At 45.7% G+C, this 23166-nt stretch overlaps 1 protein-coding gene across 1 annotated transcript in view; it reads right to left on the bottom strand.

Annotated features, from left to right (window-relative positions):
• The window catches only part of iqgap3 (IQ motif containing GTPase activating protein 3), a 144636-nt gene that overhangs the window by 42609 nt on the left and 78861 nt on the right, over positions 1-23166 (bottom strand). Inside the window, exons 20-24 of the mRNA XM_041181762.1 lie at positions 17637-17720; positions 15247-15318; positions 8212-8281; positions 7129-7337; positions 1295-1447 (exon numbers count right to left, since the gene is read on the bottom strand). Of these exons, the coding sequence (XP_041037696.1) occupies positions 1295-1447; positions 7129-7337; positions 8212-8281; positions 15247-15318; positions 17637-17720 (588 nt within the window). The remainder of the gene's footprint in view (positions 1-1294; positions 1448-7128; positions 7338-8211; positions 8282-15246; positions 15319-17636; positions 17721-23166) is intronic.

Raw genomic sequence — 23166 nt, 5'->3', positions numbered from 1 at the left:
CTTTCCTCAGATTTAACTTTTTGACAATAATTAATTCACGAAACACACATTCGGATTTTGCGTAATTGAGCCCATGGCTTCAATGAACACCCACCGCTAACTCCAGTTCACACGCAATTTCCAACTTCGAAATACTCCTCAGCAACAGAAGCACCTCCAAGTGTTTAACGGGGAAGGGTGGCAGAAGCGAGCAATGGAGGGTTTGAGCGATGCTTTTGAAGTTGAGCACACTGGAGCAGTCTCTCCGGTGTATTTCAGATAACGGGATGTGGGTTTCCACAGGACATGTTACCAACTTCAGCCTTGGTGCCTTGGGGACTGCAGCGGTTCAAGAAAGTGGCTGCTCACCACCACCACCACCACCACCACCACCACCTTCTCAGGGGCAACAAGGGATGGGCAATAAATGCTGGCCCAGCCAGCGAAGCCCACATCCCATGAATGAATTAAAAAAAAGGAAATCAGATCCTAGTTGATCAGTATCGTACCTTCATCAACCCACCTTGGTCCATATCCCTTAGTTCAATTAACCCAACAAAAATCCGTCAAATTCAGCGCCCTCCATCCTCGACAGCTTTTGGGGGTTGGGAGAGAGTTCCAGATTTCCACTCCCCTTTCTGTGAATAAGTGCTTCCTGACATCGCTCCTGAACGGCCTTGGCTCTCAAGTTAATCATCTTGTTCTGGACTCTTCCCCAACCCACCAGCCCACACCAGAGGAAATAGTTTCTCCCGATCAAATCCTTTAATCATCTTAAGCCCCTTAATCTTGAGGGAATACAAGCCTAGTGTGGGCAATCTGCCTGGGGAATTTAACCCTTATGGCTAAATTCATCATTCTCATGAATCGACGCTGCACCACCCTCCAAGGCCAATATAGGACCATAGAAAAGTTACCGTGCAGAAAGAGGCCATTCAGCCCATCGTGTCTGCACCAACCAAAAAAAGAGAAAAAAGAAACTAGCTGCTCATTTTAATCCCACTTTCCAGCCCCTGGTCCGTAGCCTCGCAGGTTAATATAATACATCCCCCGAGACGCAACACCCAGAACTGAACGCAGTTGTTGCAGGCAGGATGTGACCAAGGGTCTACAGAACTGTGATATAATCTCCTCCTTCCCACTTTATATTCCATTCCCCAGAGATTAAAGGGAGCACTGGCAGGTTCTCCCCCGCACCATGTTTGTGCATCAACTAGAGGCCCTGGTGAACCTACTCCCCGAGTCAAATAATGGATAGTACAGGAAAACGAAGGTGGGTCACAGGCGAGGTATTATCGCTGCCGAACCCAGTTACCTGCAGGAGGTAGAAGAGATGTTGATACGCCTCGAGTTTCTCCCGCTTCTCTCTGCTGAGAGCCTTTAGCCCCTTCTGCTTGTCGATCACCATCAAGTCCGACAGCTGTCCCTTGTTCTTCTTGGTTAGCTTCTTGCAGTGGGAAACCACTTCCTACGAAACAAAATCAACATCAGCCTGGGTTCCTTCACGGAGACACAACTATACCTGCTGCACTTGCCCAGTGAAGTCACCCTCTACTCACATGTTAATGAAGAAACATTGAATCACAGCAACCAACACCTTTGACCAAAAGCAGGTCCTTTTTATAGGGCTGTAGGTCCTTTGTCATCTCTTCCTCCTCCAACAATACTGCTCCAAGCTCTCATTACAATCACATAGATCATTCCACTCTCCTGTTCTTCAACTCCATCATACATTCCGACTCGAATTTCATTTCACTCACAGTTAGCAGCTTCCTTATCCAGCACTACCGCTGCTCCCCATTCCTTTCCTTCTGAAAATATCATTCTCATTTCATCGCTCATGGTGTCTGGTGGATGCTGAAAGGATGGCTCTCCTTGTGGGGGAGTCTAGAGCTAGGAGACACGGTTTTAAAATTAGGGGGGGGGGGTGCGGGATTCCATTTCAGATTGAGTTAAAGAGAATTTTTTCCTCTCGGAGGGTCGTTAGTCTTTGGGATTCTCTCCCACAGCGAGCAATGGAGACTGGACCGTTGAATAGATTCAAGGGTGAATTAGGCAGACTTTTGATCGACAAGGGATTCAATGGGTTATAGGGGGCAGACAGGAAAGTGGAGTTGAGGCCAAAGACAGACCAGCCATGATCTTATCGAATGGCAGAGTAGGCTCGAGGGGCCGAATGACCTACTTCCGCTCCTAATTCTCGTTTTCTCCTGTCCACCATACCTGAGGATGTTTAATTTCCCCCCCTTCCATTTCTTGCCTTGGGTTCTCCAGATTTCTTTGCCTGTTCAATACTCATCCACCCCACATTCCTGTTCTGCCAAGCTGACACATATGAGGATTTCACTGGAAGGCAACCTGGGAGGTCTCACTCCCTATCTTACTGAGCGCGACAGCACCTGTCCCTCGACAGGGGCTCCCGTCTGCATCCATTTGTGGGAGGGAATCCCAAAGACTAACGACCGTCCGAGAGCCATGGACCTTGGTTTCCTGATTCCTTTCTCTCTCTTTTTTAAAAAAAAACCTACGCTGTTGTTCCCCCTCCTCCCTTGACAGATTCTTTAATCTGTTTGCGTTGCTCATTTGTGTTGGTGGTATTTTATCTTTTCTAGTTAGTGCTTCACTTATAAATCCTTCATTTACTTTTATCAGCCTCTCTAAGTTCCACTGTTTTCTGTACATTCCACCTTAGATCTTCTTCAATCGGAGTGCTTTTCCATTTGATCATTCCAGATTATGATCCAAGTCTGCACTGGATCTCCACCGACCGAAAATTCTCTTTAACTCAATCTTAAATGGAATCCCCCCCCCCCCCCCCCCACCACTACTAATTTTAAAACCGTGTCTCCTAGCTCTAGACTCCCCCCAAAAGGAAAGCCATCCTCTCAGCATCCACCAGACATCAGGAGCGATGAAATGAGAATGATATTTTCAGAAGGAAAGGAATGGGGAGCAGCGGTAGTGGTGCCAACCTGAGCCAGCTTATTGACTGTTTTCAGTGTTGGTTCTCCAAGGCCTTCCACTGTGGTGCTGGTTTAGTCACCGACAACTTGACCACCGTGACCGGTGGCACTGGGCTACAAAGGCACCAGTATCAGACCTCGCTTAGCTGCTTATGTGACTGTTAAGGGGGATTGGAACAGGGCTGTTGGAGAAGGAAGAGATGAGAGAGAAAAGCAGGACCGTGTGGACTCGATAAAAGAAGCGAGCAAGGCCCCAAACTGGTAGATTTTGGCAGAAGAACAGGGCTCATGATAACAAACACATGGTTTAGTCATCATAAAAGATGTTAATATACATAGGAAATGTTTGGCGACGCCAGAATATTTCAACTGTACTATATAACGGGGAGGCAAAGATACAGAAGTGGTGTTAACACAAAGGCTCGGTGCGGGGTGGGGGGAGATCCAGTGCAGACTTGGATCATAATCTCATGGAAATGGAAAAGCACTCCGATTGAAGAAGATCTAAGGTGGAATGTACAGAAAACAGTGGAACTTAGAGAGGCTGAAAAAAGTAAATGAAGGATTTATAAGTGAAGCACTAACTAGAAAAGATAAAATACCACCAACACAAATGAGCAATGCAAACAGATTAAAGAATCTGTCAAGGGAGGAGGGGGAACAACAGCGTAGGTTTTTTTTTTAAAAAAGAGAAAGGAATCAGGAAACCAAGGTCCTTGGCTGCGGCATTGGAAATGATGGAAGATGGGGAAAATGGAAGAATATCAATACTGAAGGTGGCAACTGAAATACAGACCCTTGAGTAACGAGTTAAGAGGAGAAACAGAAAAGGCAGAAGAACGATGGTTAAAAGAGCAGTGTGATATGCTCGAAGAATTGGATCAACCAGGAAGGGTAGATCTTACGTATGCAAAAGCAAAGGAGACCAGTGGCACTCAGTATAAAGGACTGAAAACAATGCCAACAGGGGATAAGGTGCTTTATTAACTAACCCTGAGGAAATAAGAAAAAGATGAAAGGAGCATACTGCAGAGCTACATGCAAAAAAATGAAAAACTTGAAACGATTGAGCGAGAGGAGAATAACATTGACATCGATTTCATTAAACCAAAAGTATTAGGGCGTGAGCTAAGAGCAGTAATAAACGATTTAAAAACTGGAAAAGTGGCTGGAATAGATGAAATATCTACAAAGTCGATTAAAAACATGGGGAAGAGCTTAACATCAATATCTACTTAGTTGTGCAAAAGGTGTTTACTTATTGGGACAACAGCCAGAGGACATCATGCAGGCAACAGTGACCACGCTAAGGAAAGGAGTCAAAGGCAATGCCGATGTTTCGACTTTCATACAGTTAGCCTGAGCGTTCATGCACTGAAGGTTGCGTTGAGAGTTATAACAAAGGCAATGGGTGGGAAGGTGCAGAACTCCATCAGAGGTGACCAGTTTGGATCCCAGGGAGGAAGAGGGGCAACAGAAGGAATCAGCATTATAGGATCAATTAATGAGTGAACGCAGTTCAGAATTTGGACCGGAACCATGCGTTTGCTTTGTAGGTTTTGAATAAACATTCTATCGGGTTGACTAGATTAGTATCTTGACAGTGCTGAAAGGCGTTGGGATAGACTGGAGAGATAGTCGACTCATAAGAAATCTGTACACGGGACAAATAGCAACAGTGAGAGTGGCCAATGGGGAGTCGGAACCATGCTTAAATGGAAGTGGAGTTTGACAAGGGTGCTGTTTATCACCAGTCAAAGATAAACAATGTCCATGCAGGTGCAACGATTAAAGAAGAGTTTGAAGGCACAGAATCTGGTGTTAAGATTTGTGTTGGGGGGGAGGAGCGCGCACAAATATCAATTAAACTTGTAAATGACAAAGTAACAAGCACAGTAGAAGGGTTACAAGAGCTAGTAGACAGACGAGTAACAGCAGGCATGGACTTTGGAATGAACGTGAACATGGACAAAAATCAAAAGTGATGCACATCTCAAAATCGTCAAGAAATATTCACACGTTCATAGAAGGAAGAGAAATAGAACAAGCACAGGGATTCAATCATTCACGAAGCATAATGGAAGGTGTGACAAAGCAATAAGAACCAGGATAGCAATGGGAAAGGCTGCATTTAGTGAGAAGTGACATTGGCTAAGCGGGAAACTGAACAAACAACTCAAAAGCCACGTGTAAAGGTGTTTGATCTGGTGTGTTGTTTTGTACGGATGTGAGAAGTGGGCCTGACGGAAAGAGGAGGTCAACTTGCTGAAGAGCTTTGAAACGTGGGTTTGGGGGAGAATGGAAAGGGTCAGCTGGACAGAAAAAGTAACAAGTGAAGAAATACTGAGGAGAGAGAATGAGTGAAAGACATTTGGTGAATGTAATCAGACGGAGCGGACAGAGTCTGGGTAGGTCACATCTCAAGAGGAAATGGATTTGTAAGGAGACGTTGTGGAGGGAAGATTTCCAGGGAGGAGAGGAAGAGGAAGGAAGAGATAATCAATGCTGGATGGCTCGAAAATTGAAGGGAGACGCTGAAGAATGAAAAGGCTGGCATAGGATACAGAGACGTGGAGAAGACTGAGCCAAGGAGCTGACTTCAGGCAGAGCACACATGACGACGATGAGAGCCCTTTATTTCTATTGACAGCAACCTGCATTTCTATAGCACCTTTAACAGAGTAAAACATTCCAAGGCTCTGCACACAGGAGTGTAAATTTGACACCGAGTGACATAGGGAGGTAACGGGGACGAGTGACTAAAGACTTGGGCAAAGAGGTTGATCTTAAGGGGCGTCTTAAAAATGACGACAGGGGCGCGAAGAGGTTTAGGGAGGGGATTGCAGAGCTTAGGGCCCAGGCAGCTACCCCATCTCAGAATTAAACGCCAATCCTCACACGCAGGAATCACGCCCCAGCTTAACTTCATACAATACTTTCCTGAAATTAGTGTGTTTATCTAACACTGGGTGGGGGAGGAGGCAAGTCGGCATTTAGATAGGTATTTGACAGGGTGGACACAGTCGCTGAAACAAGGCTTCGTTTTTACGCCAGTGGGAACAGGCACGGGGGTGATGTCAGTGGAAGTGGCACCATCAAGACCCCACCTTTGGTCACGAGCGTCATCAACAGGAGCCTCGATGCACACGAGGAAAAATATCATTGGCCGAGCAGCAACTGGAAGTAGCCGCGCTGTGCTGCCATGGCGAAATGAACCAAAGAGGATCCTCCGCCGGTTCTTGGACAGGCTACAAAATTCAGCTGGATATCTTGGTGACTGAAAACATCCACTCCGAGGCACAAGGAACAAATATGATACCGGTCTGAGACACGGAACTCGGAAAGTTTAGAATTGATCCCGCAACAGAAGCGAACAAAGCGTTTCTCGGAAGGGTAGGGTTGAAAAGCTGTTACACTAAACTTGTATCGAGCCCCGGTTACACCACGCTTGGAGTTACTGCGCTCTGTTCTGGTCTCCTTTATGAAAAGGCACTGGAGGAGGTGCAAAACAAAAAAAGATTTACAAGGATGATACTAGAACTAAGGTTATAATACCAGAACTGAGAGGTTATAACTATCAGGAAAGGTCGAAGAGGCTGGGGATCTTTTCTCTAGAAGAGAGAGGGCTGAGACGCGATCTGGTAGAGGCCTTTAAAATTATGAAGGGGTTTGACAGGGTAGCTGTGGAGGCATTCCCACTTATAGACTGTGTGTAGGATCTGTACTCTTACAACAACTAGAACACCTTTAATGCAGTAAACCCAAATATAGGCGCCATAAATATAACAGTCACTAATAAATCCAATGGAGGATTCAGGAGAAACTTCTTTACCCAGACAGTGGGGAGAATGTGGGACTCGCTCCCACAGGGAGTGGTCGAGGTGAATCGCAGAGATGCAGTGAAGGGGGAAATATGGATAAACACACGAGGGAGAAAGGAATAGAAGGGATATGTTGATGGGGCGAGATGGAGATGGGGTAGGAGGAGGCTCATCTGGAGCGGAAACACCAGCACGGAGCGGTTAGGACAAAGGGTCTGTTTATGTGCAACACATTCTCGGTAACACAAAACTGAGCGATCCCGGTGCAACTTTAGACACTGCATTTAACGTGAGGTGCAGAGTCCCACAACAGGAGGAGTTTAAACCGATGCTTTCCCGGCTCAAAAGGCCAGGTAGCCCCTCACCTGCAGGGTGATCCTGTTCTTCACCAGCAGCCCTATCTTGATGTCCATGACGTTGAGGTCCTGCTCCAGGTGTTGACTGGAACGGATGTGCTGCACCACTTCCTCGCGTAGTTGCATCAGATCCCACTCCTCACGGAAGTCATGGTCGCTGCGGTCCAAGAGGTGAGCAAACTTTCGCACCACACTCAGCGGAGGGTTCTCGGCATGGACTGAGGAACACAAGTTTTCCTTTTTAAATTCTTCTCCAACAGCTTACAGGACTAAGCGGCAGACACCCTGGGGTGAAACCGGGACTCGGCAGGGACACAACATGGGCCGCGATGCCTCAGTCACCAGTCGTGCACTCTGCCTGATATTCTGCTCTGTCAGCTTTAATTGTACTGAATGTTAGGCCTGACTTATAAAGTCAGCGATTGCTAATTGCACAATTTAGCGTCTCTGCCCAAGTCCAATTTACCCCATGTAGACTTCCTTTTATTTAGTACCCACTGGTGCTGCAGAAACGCCTCAGTGCTTAGAGTATAACTATTCTTCTGACTCATGTGGGCAAACACAGAAACTGCTTTGTGTACACAGCAAGATCCACAAACAACAATCATCATTGGACAAAGGAGAACTGTTGGCCGGAAGGACAGGGAGGAAACTCAGTTGTTTCCAATCCCGTCATGGGGTCCCCAGTGCCTACCTACCAGGACAAGGAGGGCAGGGCCTTGGTTGAATGTCTCACCTGAAACACAGCAATACCCTCAGCGGCGGCACATCAGAATGATGCGTTAGGGCGCCTACCCAATCCCTGGTGCGGGTAACAAACCCACATCTTTCTGACTGGAGGCGAGAGCTCTACCAACCCTACAAAGCAGGCAACGATTATGTACTGCCTGAAGGTCAGGTTGTTACTGCTTCCAGCTGTTAAGAGTTCTTGGAGAAATTGGAAGCAAGATGAATTCGGAAACCCGAATGGCATCCTTACATTTTGAGCCTGTCAACCAGCTGGCAATGGTTACAGAGAGGAAACCGCTGCAGACTTCAAAAGAAACGTAGGTAATCTACACAACACGGTTGGGTTTAATTAAAATTACTCACCCAACAGCTTATAGTCTCCTCTGGCCTTGTTTGCTCTGACAAATGCCTGGATCTTTACCACTGCAGCAGTCTACGGGATTGCAAGAAAATAGGTTATTAAACTTTCCAGAGAACCACGTCACTGGGGTTTCAGTCCAGTGGACATCGGTTGTCGCCATATTTCGGAGTGGGTCAACTCCCTAACGGGAGCTGGTGAATGATCGAGAGTCCACACCTTACAGTCTTGTACAACAATACCTTCAGTATAGGAATGAAGATAGAGCAGCATAACAATACCCAAACAAACATTTATGTAGCTTGATTCATTAGACAAAGGAGGTGAATCAGGCTGTGCGCTGAGGAGGGATCTTATGAAAATATTCTAGCCTACAAGGATTCTGGCGGGTAAAGGATGAGAGGAGGATAAGGGTGAGTGCGTATCAGAGCTCTTGTGACTCTTGCATAAGACCCATTGTTGAGTACACAGCCCCTTGTTTGGAACGCAGGACTTGCTAAAGAGCATGTAAACAAGCTCAAAAAAGTGTTCAGAAACAAGCACTGACACTGATCATCTGAACATACATACGAATTAGGAAGAGTGGGCCATTCGGCCCCTCGAGCCTGCTCCACCAATTGATAAGGTCACGGCTGAGTTGATTGTGGCCTCTATTTCCTGTCTACTCCCGGTAACCCTTTGACTCCCATGCCAGTCAAGAATACATCTAACTCGGCCTTAGACATATTCAGATGACCCTAGCCTCAGCTGCTCTCTGGGGGAAAGAGAGTTCCACAGACTAACGACTCAGAAGAAATTACTCCTCACCTCGGTCGTCAGTGGGAGACCCCTTGGCTTGAAACAGTGCCCCTTGGTCCCAATCTCTCCCATAAGGGGAAAACATCTCTTCAGTATCCACCCTGTCAAGATCCTAACTAGGTCCCTTGCTGAAAGGCGGAGAAAGATTTGTCTGGACTTTACCAGAAAACTCTTGAAGCCCCATCTCCCATTGCCACTATCTCTTTCCACAACCACACAAAAGCAAACGTGTGATCAAACTAAGGAGAAAAGACACCATTCCAAAAATCGGATCTAGAACGGGTAGGCTTCAAGGAAGCCTGATGCCCTACTTCACTAAATTTGGGGACAGTGTGTAAATGACTGAAAACTCAATGAACTTAACCTAGAAACGTGTGAACTGTGGGCTTTAATTTACCGAATAGAACTGAAAGGTTTACTTCACCCTTCATTTTATATTAAAGAGACCTGCACTTTGCAATATATTCGTATTCTGAAATAATCATTGTGCAATCCTTTTTATTAATTTATACTTCTTTAAAAATGATTGTTTGTAACCGTTATGAATTACGATTGCTTTTGTTTTGAGCTGTCATCACGGTTCGACATACGTCACCATGATGATTTCTCGATGACCCTATTCATCTCTCATTACTCAGAGGGTGCCCTGCTTCATTACAGCTCCATGCCTACCCGATTAGTGACGGACTCAATTGCCCAGATATGCGCCTGTGAAGCAGCAAGGCGTTTTATGATTGCTCAAGGCTCTGTTTCACTTCAAGTTGCTGTTGTCATTCCAAACGAGGATTGTGCTCGGACAACGCATTTGGAGTGGCCCCTCTCACACCTGGTGTGGCCCGGCCTCAAATTTTGTCCGATTACATTTCCGTGAAGTGCCTTAGGGCAGGTTACCACTAAGTTTCTGTGGTAAAGTGCTGGTGGGGTCCAAGCGTGTCCCTGATGTTGGACACGGTACGGTTAAGTTCAGGATTAAGTGCAGTACAATGGAAGCATGCAACACGACACTGTAACACGTCGGCTGAAGCGCGATTTTCCCTGTAAGGGGCGGGTTTTGTTATCTTCCACTCCCAGATGAAAGCCGAGCCCATTGGGAGCACAGATTGGGGAAAGGGTTGCAACAGGGTGGCCCTGAGCAGTGCCGCTGTGCGCACGGCTCCCTGCCGGGAGCGCAGGCTCAACCCTCTGGAGCCTGGGTAACCAATACATGACAACAATGCTATCAACCATTTCAAAATATACTGCACAGGATGGAAACCCCCACAAGTAAACTATCCCGGTCTAAGACTTCAGGGCAGTCTGAACGTCAAGGACACACAATAAATCTACTTCAATAGGAAACCCACCCTCAGAAGCATTGTTGAACAAAGAGCTGGACTTTCTGTCCCAAATACCGTCCATCCACCCGATTAACCATGTGCGCAAAACCTACCCATCCTCACAGAGAAACAAAACGCTACGGATGCTGGAAAATCTGAAGTAACAGCAGAAGACACTGGAAACACTCAGCAGGGCTCGTGCAGAAAGGAAGAACTAATGTTTCAGGTCTGTAACTGGGAAATGCTAGAAACGGAATAGGGTTGGAACAAGTGGGAGGGCGGAGGATGGGAAAAAGAACAAAAGGGAAGCTCTGTGATAGGGTGGAGGGCAGGAGAGATTTAAATGACAAAGGGGTTCATGGTACAAAGGGAGTGGTAACGGGATGAGTAAAGGGGGGAAAAAAAGTGTCTGGAGGAGGTGTGGATGGCAGTATCCTGAACAGTCCGAAAATAGAAGAGAAACAAGAAGGAGAAACAAATCGACAAAGACAAACACGAAACAGGATGGGGGCAGAGGTTACGATATTAAAAATTGTTGAACTCAGTCTCAAGTCCAGAAGGCTCTAAAGCACCCTGTCGAAAGGTGAGTTGTTTTTTTGAGCTTATGTCATTGGAACACCGCAGCGAGCCAAGGACAGAAAGGTCAAAAGCGAGTGGGAGCAAAGTGGTGCATTAAGTTGACAGGAGACCAGAGGCTCAGAGTTAGGCTTGCAGACTGAGCAAAGTGGTCACCCAGTCTGCGTTTGGTCTCCCCCAGTGGAGTGGAGACCACGCTGCAGGAGCAGGGAATATCGTACAGTAAATTGAAAGGAGTTCAAGTCACTTGGTGTTTCACCTGGAAGCAGCTAGGCCTCAGGCGTTGAGGAGAGAGGAGGTAAAAGGGCAGGATTTGCATCTCCTGTGCTTGCGCGGAAAGGTGCCATACGAAAGGGTGTTGGCGTTGACTGAGGAGTGAAACAGGGGGTCGAAGAGGGGAGCGACCCTTCGGAAAGCTGAAAGAGAAGGGCAGAGGAAGGTGTGTTTGGTGGTGGCCATCGTGTCAGAGGTGACAGAAACGGTGGAGAATGATCTGTTGCATGGGGAGGCTGGTAGGGTGGAGGGTGAAGACGTGACAGCCCATATCATGGTTCTGGGAGAGAGGGGAAGGGGTGGGGGCAAAGGTGCGTGAAATAGAATGGACATGGTCAAGGACAAGCGGGGCTGGGTTGGAGGGGAGGTAAAAGGAAGCGCCGATACAGAAGGTTGCGTCATCTGAACAGATGCAACGGAGGCGTGGAAACAAAGGGAATGGAATAGAGTTCTTGAGGAAGCAGAGCGGAAGGAACTGTAGTCAAGGGGCGGGATTTCCTGCACCCGCCATCTGCTGTGATCTTCTGGTCCTGCCACGAAGCAATGGACTTCCGGCTGGGGCTCTGCCTCACCCGCAACAGGTCCCACCCACAACGGGGCCGGAAAATCCCTTCCAGAAACGTTGCCACTCAAATTCCGAGACTTCATTTCACCTTGCCCCCGGATTTAAAGCACAGCCCGTCGCCAAACAGCAGAAACCTGTCTACCTCCCCACCCTGATACAGGCAGATTGCTCTGCAAAGTTAAACATCCAGAAGAAAAATGGCATTTCCTTTTTAAATTAAAAGAGAAACCTACCAAGTTTGTGGCTTCCTATGTAATTAAAAAATAAATAAATAAATGGATCCCACAATCTCACGGTCTTAAATTCCAGTTCCGGTCTGTGAAATCTCTTTGCTTAATCTGCTTTCATCATTTAAAGCCTGGTCACACTCCCGAGGCAAGTTAAACTAAAAGGAAAAAAGCTATGGATGAACAATACTATACGGTCCTTCGGTGTCAGCCGTGGGTCAGTAGCAACATCAGGAGGTCAGTAGCGAAGAGGTCGCACGTTCAAGTCTCACTACAGAGCTGAAATCCAGGCCGACACTCCCAGTGCGCATGGAGGGAGTGCTGCACTGTTGGAGGTGCCATCTTTCAAGCAAGATGTTAAACCGAGGCTTCATCTATCTTCTGAGACGGATGTGAAAGATTCAACGGCACCAACACGGGGGCGGGGGGGGGGAGAAGAGCAGTGCCCCAACCCTGGCCTCCTGGCCAATATACATACTTCTGCCAGCAATGCTAAAACAGGTGGGAGCTTGCTGTGCACAAACTGGCTGCTGTTTTCCTACCTTACATCCATGGCTGCCCTCGAAAGCTGCACTTCATTGGCTGTGAAGCCTGTGGTTGCGAAAGGCACCAGAGATGCAAATACTTCCTTTCTTGTATCTGCAGCATCAGCAACAAAGGTGGCCAAAGCAAAGGGGTTTCTCATGCAGTCTTCATGGGGCCAAGGCTGGCAATGCCACGCTCAATGCTCTAGAAGGTGGTAAGGCCCTTGAAGCAGTTGTTTTAAAATTGAGAAGTCATTTCAGAGGTTTGCTAACAAAGATTACATGTCTATAGTTCCTTCCAACATCTTGGGACTTTCCAGCGAGGCTTACAGTTAGCAATGTACTTTTAAAAAGCCTGAATGGAGTACAATGGCCCAGAGATTCACAGGAGCTTTATCAAACAAAGTTTGACACCAAGCCACGTTCTAGACCCAACCAGAGAGCAGGCGATTCTACACCTGGTGATGTGCAGTGGGACAGGGTTAATTAATGACCTCATAGTGAAGGAGCCTCTAGGTAGCAGCGATCATAACATGGTTGAATTTTGCACTAATTTTAAAGGATGGGAAGAGTGAGTCTAAAACTAGTGTTTTAAACTTAATTAAAGGCAATTACAAGGGTATGAAGACAGAGCTGGCTAAAGTGAACTGGGAAATTAGGTTAAAGTAGAGATGCAGCAGCAGATGTTTAAGGAGATATTTCATAACTCTCAGCAGATACATTGCAGTGAGGAAGAAAGACTCGAGGAGAAGGATGCACCACCTGTGGCTAACTAAGGAAGTTAAAGATAGGGTCAAATTGAAAGAAAAAGCATTCAATTCTGCGAAAATTAGTGGGAGGTCAGAAGATTAGGCAGAATTTACAAAACCAGCAAAGAATGACAAAAAAAATAAGGACGGAGAAATTAGAGAATAAGAGAAAGCTATTTAGAAATATAAAAACATGTGGCAAGGGTTTCTACAAGCATTTAAAAAGGAAAAAATAAGTAACTAAGGTGAACGATGGTCCTCTAGCAAATGAGAATGGGGAATTAATAATGGGAAATAAGGAAAAGGCCGAAGCATTGAACAGATATTTTGCATCTGTCCTCACTGTGGAAGACACAAGTAACATCCCAGAAATAATTGTAAATCAAGAGGTGAAAGGGAGGAGTGAACTTAAAATAATTACAATCACCGAGGGAAAAGTACTGAGAAAACTATTGGGGCTAAAGCCGGACAAGTCCCCAGGACCCGATGGCATCCTAGGGTCTTAATAGAAATGACTGTAGAGAGAGTGGATGCATTGGTTGTAATCTTCCAAAATCCCCTAGATTCTGTAAAGTTCCAAACAGGTTTTTTATTATTCATCCACAGGATGAGGGCATCGCTGGCCAGGCCAGCAGTTATTGGGAAATAGCTGATGCAAGTATGGGAGGGAGACAAAAAGCAGGAAACTGCAGGCAGAAAATGCTAGAATCTATTATTAAGGAAGCTAGAGCAGGGCACTTAGAACATCTTAATGCAATCAGGCAGAGTCAACATGGTTTTGTGAAAGGGAAATCGTGCTTGACTAATTTATTAGAGTTCTTTGAGTAAGTAACAAGCAAGGTGGTTAAAAAGGAACCTGCAGATTAAATTGTACACTTGGATTTCCAGGAGGCATTAGATAAGGTGCCATATCAAAGGTCACTAACACAAGATAAGATGCTCATGGTATAGGGGTTAACATATTAGCATGGATAGGGGATTGGTTAGCTAACAGGAAGCAGAGGACAGGGTGGATAAACATATGAGATCCTGAGGAGGCTTTACAGGGTGAATACAGAGGATATTTTTCCCCTTGTGGGAGAGACTAGAACTAGGGGGCCCAGTTTAAAAATAAGGGGCCTACCATTGAAAACGGAGATCAGAGGGTTATTATTATCATTAGACTGCCTCTCCCACAGACAGCAGTGGAGACTGGGTCATTGATTATAGTTAAAGGTTAAGTTAGACAAATTTTTAATCGACAAGGGGGAGTGGGGGGTCAAGGCTTATGGGGAATAGACAGGAAAGTAGAGTTAAGACCACAATCAGATCAGCCATGATCTTATTGAATGGCGGAGCAGGCTCGAGGGGCCTACTCCTACTTCCAATTCATATGCATGCTTGTAGGTTAAATAGATATTAGGGCAGTTGATTTTGGTCAAAGAAGCCGGTTTTAAGGAGTGTCCTAAAGGCGGAGAGAGAGGCAGAGAGGTTAAAAAAAAGAATTTCAGAACTGAGGGCCCAAGCAGCTAAAGGCACGGGCGTCAGTGGTGCAGGGATTAAAATCCGTGCCGGACAAGGGACCAGAATTGACAGAACTCTTGGAAGTTTGTAGGACTGGAGGAGGTAACAGAGAGAGGGAGGGGCAAGCATCATAAAGGACAGGATTTTAAATTTGATGTGATAATGGACCGACAGCTAACGTAGGTCAGCGAGCACAAGAGCCGTGTAGTAAGCCAGGGCCTGGGCAGCTGGGCTTTGGAGGAGCTGAAGTGTCCAGAGGGCGAAGGTGGGAGGCCGGCAATGAAGGCATTAGAGCAAAATTGAATAAGAATACACAGCTCACAGAAGCAGGCAATCAGAGCCTGAAGGAGAAAAATAAATGAAATGTTCCAGATATGACCCTTCGTCAGAATTGCTGTGGTCACATTTCCAACATTTGCCGTCTCTCTCTGTTTCTCCACTGAATTAAAAGCTGCCTGGCCCTTTAAGCAGGGGTACTGCCAATACTTGTGTTAGTCAGTCAAGCTTACGTTGTTCTTGAAGTGCCGCAGTCTGGCCCTGTATCTCCTCCGTGCCTGCCACATTCTCACCCAGGACTGAATCTAGAAAACAATTATTATTTTTTTTAAAAAATTCAAACATTAAAGACAACAGCGAACAACAAGTCAAACGAAACCTGGCTGACTGGGTAAGCAATGTCCAGGAGCAGCAGTGTAGGCCATGACATCCGAATTAACTCTCCAGGATAAATATTACGCCCGTTTGTATTTTCGTGCCATCTGACAGCGCCACCCAGATATCCAACGCAAACAGGGGAAAACGCTCCCCGGGGGTCAAACTTCAGCAGGATGGTGACAGCGGAGGAGGAGGAGGCCACTTAGCCCATTCTATCTGTGCCAGCCCTCTGCAAGAGCAATTTAGATAAGCCCCACTCGCCCGCCTTTCCCCAGTAGCCCTGCAATTGTTTTGTTTTCACACGAGTGACCTCTTCCTTGCTTAAAAAGGCTTTCTCCTTAAATGAGAAAAGGTGCGTTTAGAAGTTGAGCCAACCTTCCTCTCCCCCCACCCCCCCGCCCTCAACGACTGTTCTGAGTAGGGGCTTCCCTTTATGCCATTTCTGAAAGCTTACGTGCCACTCAGGCCCAGTCTAACTGGGCTCATCATAAATGAACAACCATTTGGTGCAGAATAGCTGGACGGGGTGGGGGGGCGGGGTAACAGGCCACATTAAATATGCAAACTCCAAAGGTTAACTGCCTTAACACCTGTCTAAGATACAAGCATGCACATGAATTGGGAGCAGGAGTAGGCCATTTGGCCCCTCGAGCCTGCTCTGCCATTCAATGGCTGATCTGATTGTGGTCTTAACTCTACTTTCCTGTCTGCCCCCTATAACCCTTGACCTTTGTGCCCCCCCCCCGCAAACAACCCTTGCCGATTAAAAATTTGTCTAACTCATCCATTTCTGCGGGCAGAGCATCAGCAGCAGCAGGCTGGAATCTACGACTGGTGACGTTAAAGACAGGACTTAAGGAAGTCAGCATTGGAAGAAAATGCTTAGCTTTCAGGAATCGCATGAGCAGAACCTGGGAGAAGGTCCCCCAGACTTCCCTCAAACTGAGGGGAAACAGCTGGCTTCTCCACAGAACACCGCAGCCAGGAAGACCACGTCCTCACTGCCCTTCCGGCCACGCCTGTGGATTGCTCTTTTCCCCAGCAGCGGTTTTACAGACCAACTGCCCGCGCCAACCTCAGAAATATAAGAAATCGGAGGAGTCCCTAGAGGCTGTGATACCATTCAGTGAGAACATGGCCGCTCCTTGACCTCACCTGCCTCATTTCCCACCCCCATTGGTCCTTAGGGGGAACATATTTATTCTGCAAGAAGCGATCGTGGCTCAAAGTGCTCGTCATGCTCTCTCTGTACGTGAGCTACCTTGCTACCTCTGCTTAGATTCCACCCGAAATCAGATCTCCTCGCCCCGTTTCCGACTCTGCCTCTCATTTCTCACACACACACATACACACCCCCCAGCCCCCCCACCCCGGGGGACCTCCACATCCCTCATTCCCCCCGTCTAGGACCCAGCGTGATGTCACCAAACCAGAACATCTCGCTTTGCGTCACTCCCCCCGCTCGTCAGCCTTTCAGCCATGGCACTCCAGCTGAGTTTCCCGGCACATATTTCTCAAGTCAACGCTTGAGGCATTGCGGGCGAGGGCCTGCTCAGAACGCACGGCTTGTTTGACAAACACAATTCAAGGCTATCGTTGCTCTGTTCACGCAATCCCAGTTAAAGTGATTTAAAAATGGCGCCAATCTCAGCATGCTCATTTACACAAAGGCATATATGCAGTACGGTTAATGCCTAATAACACACATAATGCTCACTGGAAAGGGTATGTTCACAGGCACATGTGCTACACTCACCATTCTCAGTCTACTCTGAAGGAAGCTAAGTCTTAAGCTTTGTTGTTTTTTTTTAAAAACCCCATTCACCAGCTCTCCCTCCTCTCCTGCAGGCACCGATCCACACTGGGGTGTGGTTCCACAGGCAGAGCTCACATTCCTGTACCATCTTCTACGAGCATATTTCAGCCGGTGCCAGCAGATCAGTCCGTGCAGGGCCTGCCTCACAGATGGGCCCCAATCCCCCTCAGACCTCCACGCCCACGCAGTTTCCAGAGGGGATTAACCGGACAGCGTGCAGGAACCAGGTCCCACCTCTACCCCCTGCTCTTCCCAACCCGGCAACAGCAACACCTACTGGTTCTGACCTGGTCTGTGGGATTCAACTGGATAAGAGTATAACAAGCCACTGAAGGGTCTTTAAATATTTATTGTGCTCTTTATACCAGACTTCTTTCATTATAATTAATATGACATGACACGAGGAGACCAGAGCTAAGTGGTCAGTACCTTAATTATAGCATCTGTGTTGTCTCGAAAGTGATATAGCCTCTTCTGGTAATCTCTCCGCTGTCTGTAACCTCTCCAGTGTGTCTGAAACACAAAGCATAGCTGGATATCTTTTCCTTCACAATCACCATCCATCACAAGAGTATGATATTTAAGATGGTTCAGTTTTAACTTTTGAAATTTTAAAATCTAGCAGGAAGAGGAAAGATATAAATACATCACAGGCAAGGGACTTGTTTATTGCCCGTGAATTACAGGAACATGTCAACACACTGATGCATAGCTGCTGCTGCAACGCTATGTGTCTTAAGGGACAGGCTGTTATTACAGAGTGGTCTTTTAACACAAAAAGACAAGCATCCTTTTGCTGCTTCAGTACTTGCTCCACGAAGCTAATAGGATGATAGAGTACAGAAGGAGACCTCCTGGGGTTTACCATGCTACTCCAGTGGTTATCATCGACTATTGAAATTGAACTGTACCAGCTAAATAATTACTGTGGTTACAAGAGCAGGTCAGAGGCTGGGAATCCTGCGGTGAGTAACTCACCTCCTGACTCCCCAAAGCCGTTCCACCATCTACAAGGTACAAGTCAGGAGTGTGGTGGAATACTGCACTGGATGAGTGCAGCTCCCACAACACTCAAGAAGCTCGACACCATCCAGGACAAAGCAGCCGCTTGATTGGCACCCCATCCACAAACATTCACTCCCTCCACCACCGATGCACAGTGGCAGCAGTGTGTACACCATCTACAAGATGCACTGTAGGAATTCACCAAGGCTCCATCCAGACCCGTGTGAGCTCTACCACCTAGGACAAGGACAGCAGACACACGGGACCATGATTGTTTCTGCAAGTTCCCCTCCAAACCACACATCATCCCAGCTTGAAACTATATCGCCATTCCTTCACTGTCGCTGGGTCAAAACCCTCAAAGTCCCTACCTAACTGCACTGTGAGGATGCCTTCGCCACACGGATCACAACAGTTTAAAACAAAGGTCCACTACCACCTCCTGAAGGGTCAATAAGGGATGGATAATAAACGCTGGCCCTGCCAGTAATGCTGACATGCAAAGAATAATTTCTGCCTGAATTTATTCACAGGGCAGCCAGAAGAGGCCATTCCCATTGGAAGGTCTCTGGAAGAGCTAATTCCACCTCAAGCCAGACAGTCAAATGGCCTCTATGAGTAAGGGGCCCAAACAGGTGACAATTCGTGATACGTAGAATGTGTCAGGAAGATATAAGAAGTTTCATAATATTATTGGAATTTATTGTACAGTAATTGTGTGTCTGAGTGAGTGAGCGAGCGAGCGAGGGGGGAGAAAGAGAGAGATAGAGACTTAATTGAATTAAAGCCAGCTGGTCTGAAGGCTTTGGCATAACAGAAGATAAGCTAGGTTTGAAATGTTAAATAGGTAAACATAGATGTAAAGGGAACATTTGCATTTTTAAATAAACCAGGATACATCTGATTTCAAAGCAGGGGTGAAATATTTCACCTTGCCATAAGTTAAGAAACAGTGTGTTTATTTTTCCCAAAGATTACAGATAAAATTGGTACAATGAGAGAGATTTTTATTATCAGACAGATAAAGACCAAAGACATAGTGAAACAATAGGAATTTGCATTCAAAGGGGAAAATATGTATAAAGGAGCGAAGGCTATGTATAAGGGTAGGCGTTCTACGATCTGAAAAAGTCTCCAGCACCTATGCTTCAAGCTGCTGTCTAAAGTGACTGAAGTTAAGAAAACTCACTTTGAACTAGATTGTTCAGGGTATTGTGTTGCTTTACATGGGTTTTTAAAATCTGTGTCTCTTACTGTTGCCTTAACGAAAGCGTAAATGGGGGTTAGATTAACTGGGGATTTAGAAGTTACCATAGTAGTAATTTGAAGATCTATGTATATACTTAAAATCATTTCTTCTATTAATAAAGGTTTAATTTAGTTTTGTAAGAAACCTGGAAGACTTATTACTATGAATTAAAGGCACGCATCTCGAAAGGTAAACAAGTTGTAAATCCCTTTGGGATTTCAGCAGCTCAGCATTTACCATCAGCTGTGTCATAACAAAATCAGGGGGTCTTTGTGGGATATATTTGAAATTTCTTATTGCTTTGGAGTTGGTGAATCTTAAGGTTATGAGTACGAGAAGCACTTTTAATTCAGGAGTTGGTGTGTGAGGGATTTTTAAGCAGTGAGACTGCAATATGGCTTTGGCAGTTGCTAAGATTGTCTAGGAGTTGAAGTTATAAGTTTGTCTGGTTTACAAAAGCCAACTAAAGTTAAGTTCATGGAATTGGCAGAGAAGTTACAATTGGGATTACTTGCCGGGGCAAAGAAAGCAGACATAATTGAAGGTATACTGCAGCATTTAAAGATGGGAGTGATACCTGACACTAGTGAATAACAGCTGGAGGTAGTGAGACTTCAGTTAGAAATGAAGAAGCTTGAATTTGAACAAGCAAAGGAAATGAAAAAAAATTGTGCTAGAGGCATAAGAAAAGAAAGAGCAGAGAAAGAAAAAGCATATCAAAGGGAGCAAGTGGAAAGGCAGGAGAAAGGAGGCTGGAACTGGAGTCCCAGGGAGAGGGGGAAGGATAAAGGGAGAGAGGGAGAGAGGGAGTGAGGGAGCGAGGGAGAAGAGAGGGAGAGAGAGAAAAGAGGGAGAGAGAGAAAAGAGGGAGAGAGAGAAAAGAGGGAGAGAGAGAAAAGAGGGAGAGAGAGAAAAGAGAGAGAGAGAGAAAAGAGAGAGAGAGAGAAAAGAGAGAGAGAGAGAAAAGAGAGAAAAGAGAGAAAAGAGAGAAAAGAGAGAAAAGAGAGAAAAGAGAGAAAAGAGAGAAAAGAGAGAAAAGAGAGAAAAGAGAGAAAAGAGAGAAGAGAGAGAAAAGAGAGACAGAGAGAAAAGAGAGACAGAGAGAAAAGAGAGACAGAGAGAAAAGAGAGACAGAGAGAAAAGAGAGACAGAGAGAAAAGAGAGACAGAGAGAAAAGAGAGACAGAGAGAAAAGAGAGACAGAGAGAAAAGAGAGACAGAGAGAAAAGAGAGACAGAGAGAAAAGAGACAGAGAGAAAAGAGACAGAGAGAAAAGAGACAGAGAGACAGAGAAAAGAGAGACAGAGAAGAGAGAGAGAGGGAGAAGAGAGAGAGAGGGAGAAGAGAGAGAGAGGGAGAAGAGAGAGAGAGGGAGAAGAGAGAGAGAGGGAGAAGAGAGAGAGAGGGAGAAGAGAGAGAGAGGAGAGAGAAGAGAGAGAGAGAGCGAAGGAATGAGTAAGGGAATACCAGCTTAAAAGGCTGGAATTTAAAAAGAGATCTCAGAATCTGAGGAAAGTTCGGATGATGAAAAAACCTTTAATCTCAAACCCAGTGAGGAGATGTTTAAATTTGTGCAAGCTCTTCCAAAGTTTGAGGAAAGAGGTGTTGAGGAATTCTTTATTACATTTGAGAAGATAGCTAAACAGATGAAAAGGCCACAGGAAAACTGGACATTGTTGTTACAATCCAGGCTGGTGGGCAGAGCACACGAGTTTATGCTTCACTGTCAGAAGAAATCTCGGTGAAATATGATGTGGTAAAAAAGGCTACTCTGAGTGCATACAAGTTGGTTCCTGAGGCATATGAGAAAGCAGCCTAGACAAACTTATATTGAGCCTGAAAGAATAAAACAAAGTAATTTTGACCGGTGGATACGTGCACTAAAGACAGAGACAGCATATGTGACTCTTAGAGAGGTCATTCTTTTGGAAGAATTTAAAGATTCAATTCCTTCGGTAGTGAGAGCTCACGTGGAGGAACAGAGGGTTCAAACGGAAGACAAGCAGCAGAGATAGCTGATGATTGTGAGTTAGTTCATAGAGCTAAACCTTTTTCTCGCCACCCTTTTAAATCAGAAAAGGACAGAAAGTGGGAAGGGGATGGGAAGGTGGGTAGTCAGGGAAGAGGAGTAGGTGGAAATTCCCAGGGAGTTTTTTTTCTCAGAATAAAAGGGAAGGTACTGGAGGTAGAGGTGACACTCGAAAATGGAGGTGTTTTCATTGTAATAAAGTTGGACAGACGGAATCTGTGTGTTGTAAATTGCAGAGGAAATCTGTTGGAATTATAGGGGTTTAGAAAAGCTCTGGAAGTAAAAGTACTGTGGGTTCTGAGGTTCAGACACAGGGAAAAAACAGTGGTTTGTGTACAGGTAAAACAGAGAGAATCAATGAGAGGTAAAGAAGTGAGAATGTGTTCACAATTTACCCAAGAGAATTGAGGAGGAGGTGGAAGAAATGATTAAAGGTTGTGTGATGGGAAAGTCTTTCCATTTTCCATGTGTACAGGGCGGAGTAGGTAAAGATGTTAACATTTTAAGACACACAGGGGCTAGTCAATCCTTAATGTTGTGGGATAGTGATGTGTGTTGTTCAGAGGGAGTATTGCAGGAACAGGTGATAATAAGTGGGGTTCATGGAGATGCTAAACCTACTCCATTGCGGAAGGTAAATTTAGTGAGTAAGTGGAAAACAGGTGAGGTAATTGTTGGTGCAGTGGAAAAATTGCCCATTGCAGGGGCTCAATTTATTTTGGGTAATGATATAGCTGGATCACAGACATGGGTGATGTCTAGTTGAGCATCCTGAAGTAGCATTTTCAACAGAAGTGTTGCCAAGAGAACATCCTGGATTGTTTCCAGATTGTGTGATAAAGAGATCACAGGCTCATAGGTTCAAACAAGAAGAACAGGAAGCTCAAAGGCAGGGAGAATATGTGGAAGTCCAATTAGCTGACACTTTTAAAGTTGTTCAGGAAGAAAGACTAAAAGACAATGCAGCTGAAGTGTTTAACTTAAGGCAGTTGATAGATTTACAGAAAAAGGATTCATAAATAAGACAGTTATAATCAGACAGCTTACTCAGAAACAGAGGCAAAAATGTATCCCAGAATGTTAAGGGTAATGTTTTAATGAGAAAATAGAGGCCTTATCATGTTTCAGCAAACGAAAGCTGGAGGGAGGTGCATCAGGTTGTAATACCATTTGTATATAAAAATGAGATTCTGAGGGTAGCTCATAAAATTCCAATAGGGGGGACATTTAGGAATTAGAAAGACATAGGCAAAAAGACAAAAACACTTTTCCATTCTTTTTTTTTAAATTGATTCGTGGGATGTGGGCGTCGCTGGCTAGGCCAGCATTTATTGCCCATCCCTAATTGCCCTTGTTCAGAAGGCATTTTTAAGAGTCAACCACATTGCTGTGGGTCTGGAGTCACATGTAGGTCAGGCCAGGTGAGGACAGCAGATTAAAGTGAACGAGGTGGATTTTTATGACAATCGACAATGGTTTCATGGTCATCATTAGACTTTTCATTCCAGATATTTAGTGAATTCAAATTCCACCATCTGCCATGGTGCGATTCGAACCCAGGTCCCCAGAGCTTTACCCCGGGTCTCTGGATTACCAGTCCAGTGACAATACCACTATGCCACTACCTCCCCCATAACACATTTGCTATTAGTGGCAGTACTAATGCATCGACTGGTT

The sequence above is a fragment of the Carcharodon carcharias genome (genome assembly GCF_017639515.1).
Source record: "Carcharodon carcharias isolate sCarCar2 chromosome 36 unlocalized genomic scaffold, sCarCar2.pri SUPER_36_unloc_2, whole genome shotgun sequence".
Classification (NCBI taxonomy): domain Eukaryota; kingdom Metazoa; phylum Chordata; class Chondrichthyes; order Lamniformes; family Lamnidae; genus Carcharodon; species Carcharodon carcharias.
Note: the sequence above shows the minus strand (reverse complement) of the source record. Positions and strands in the feature narration are given on the sequence as shown.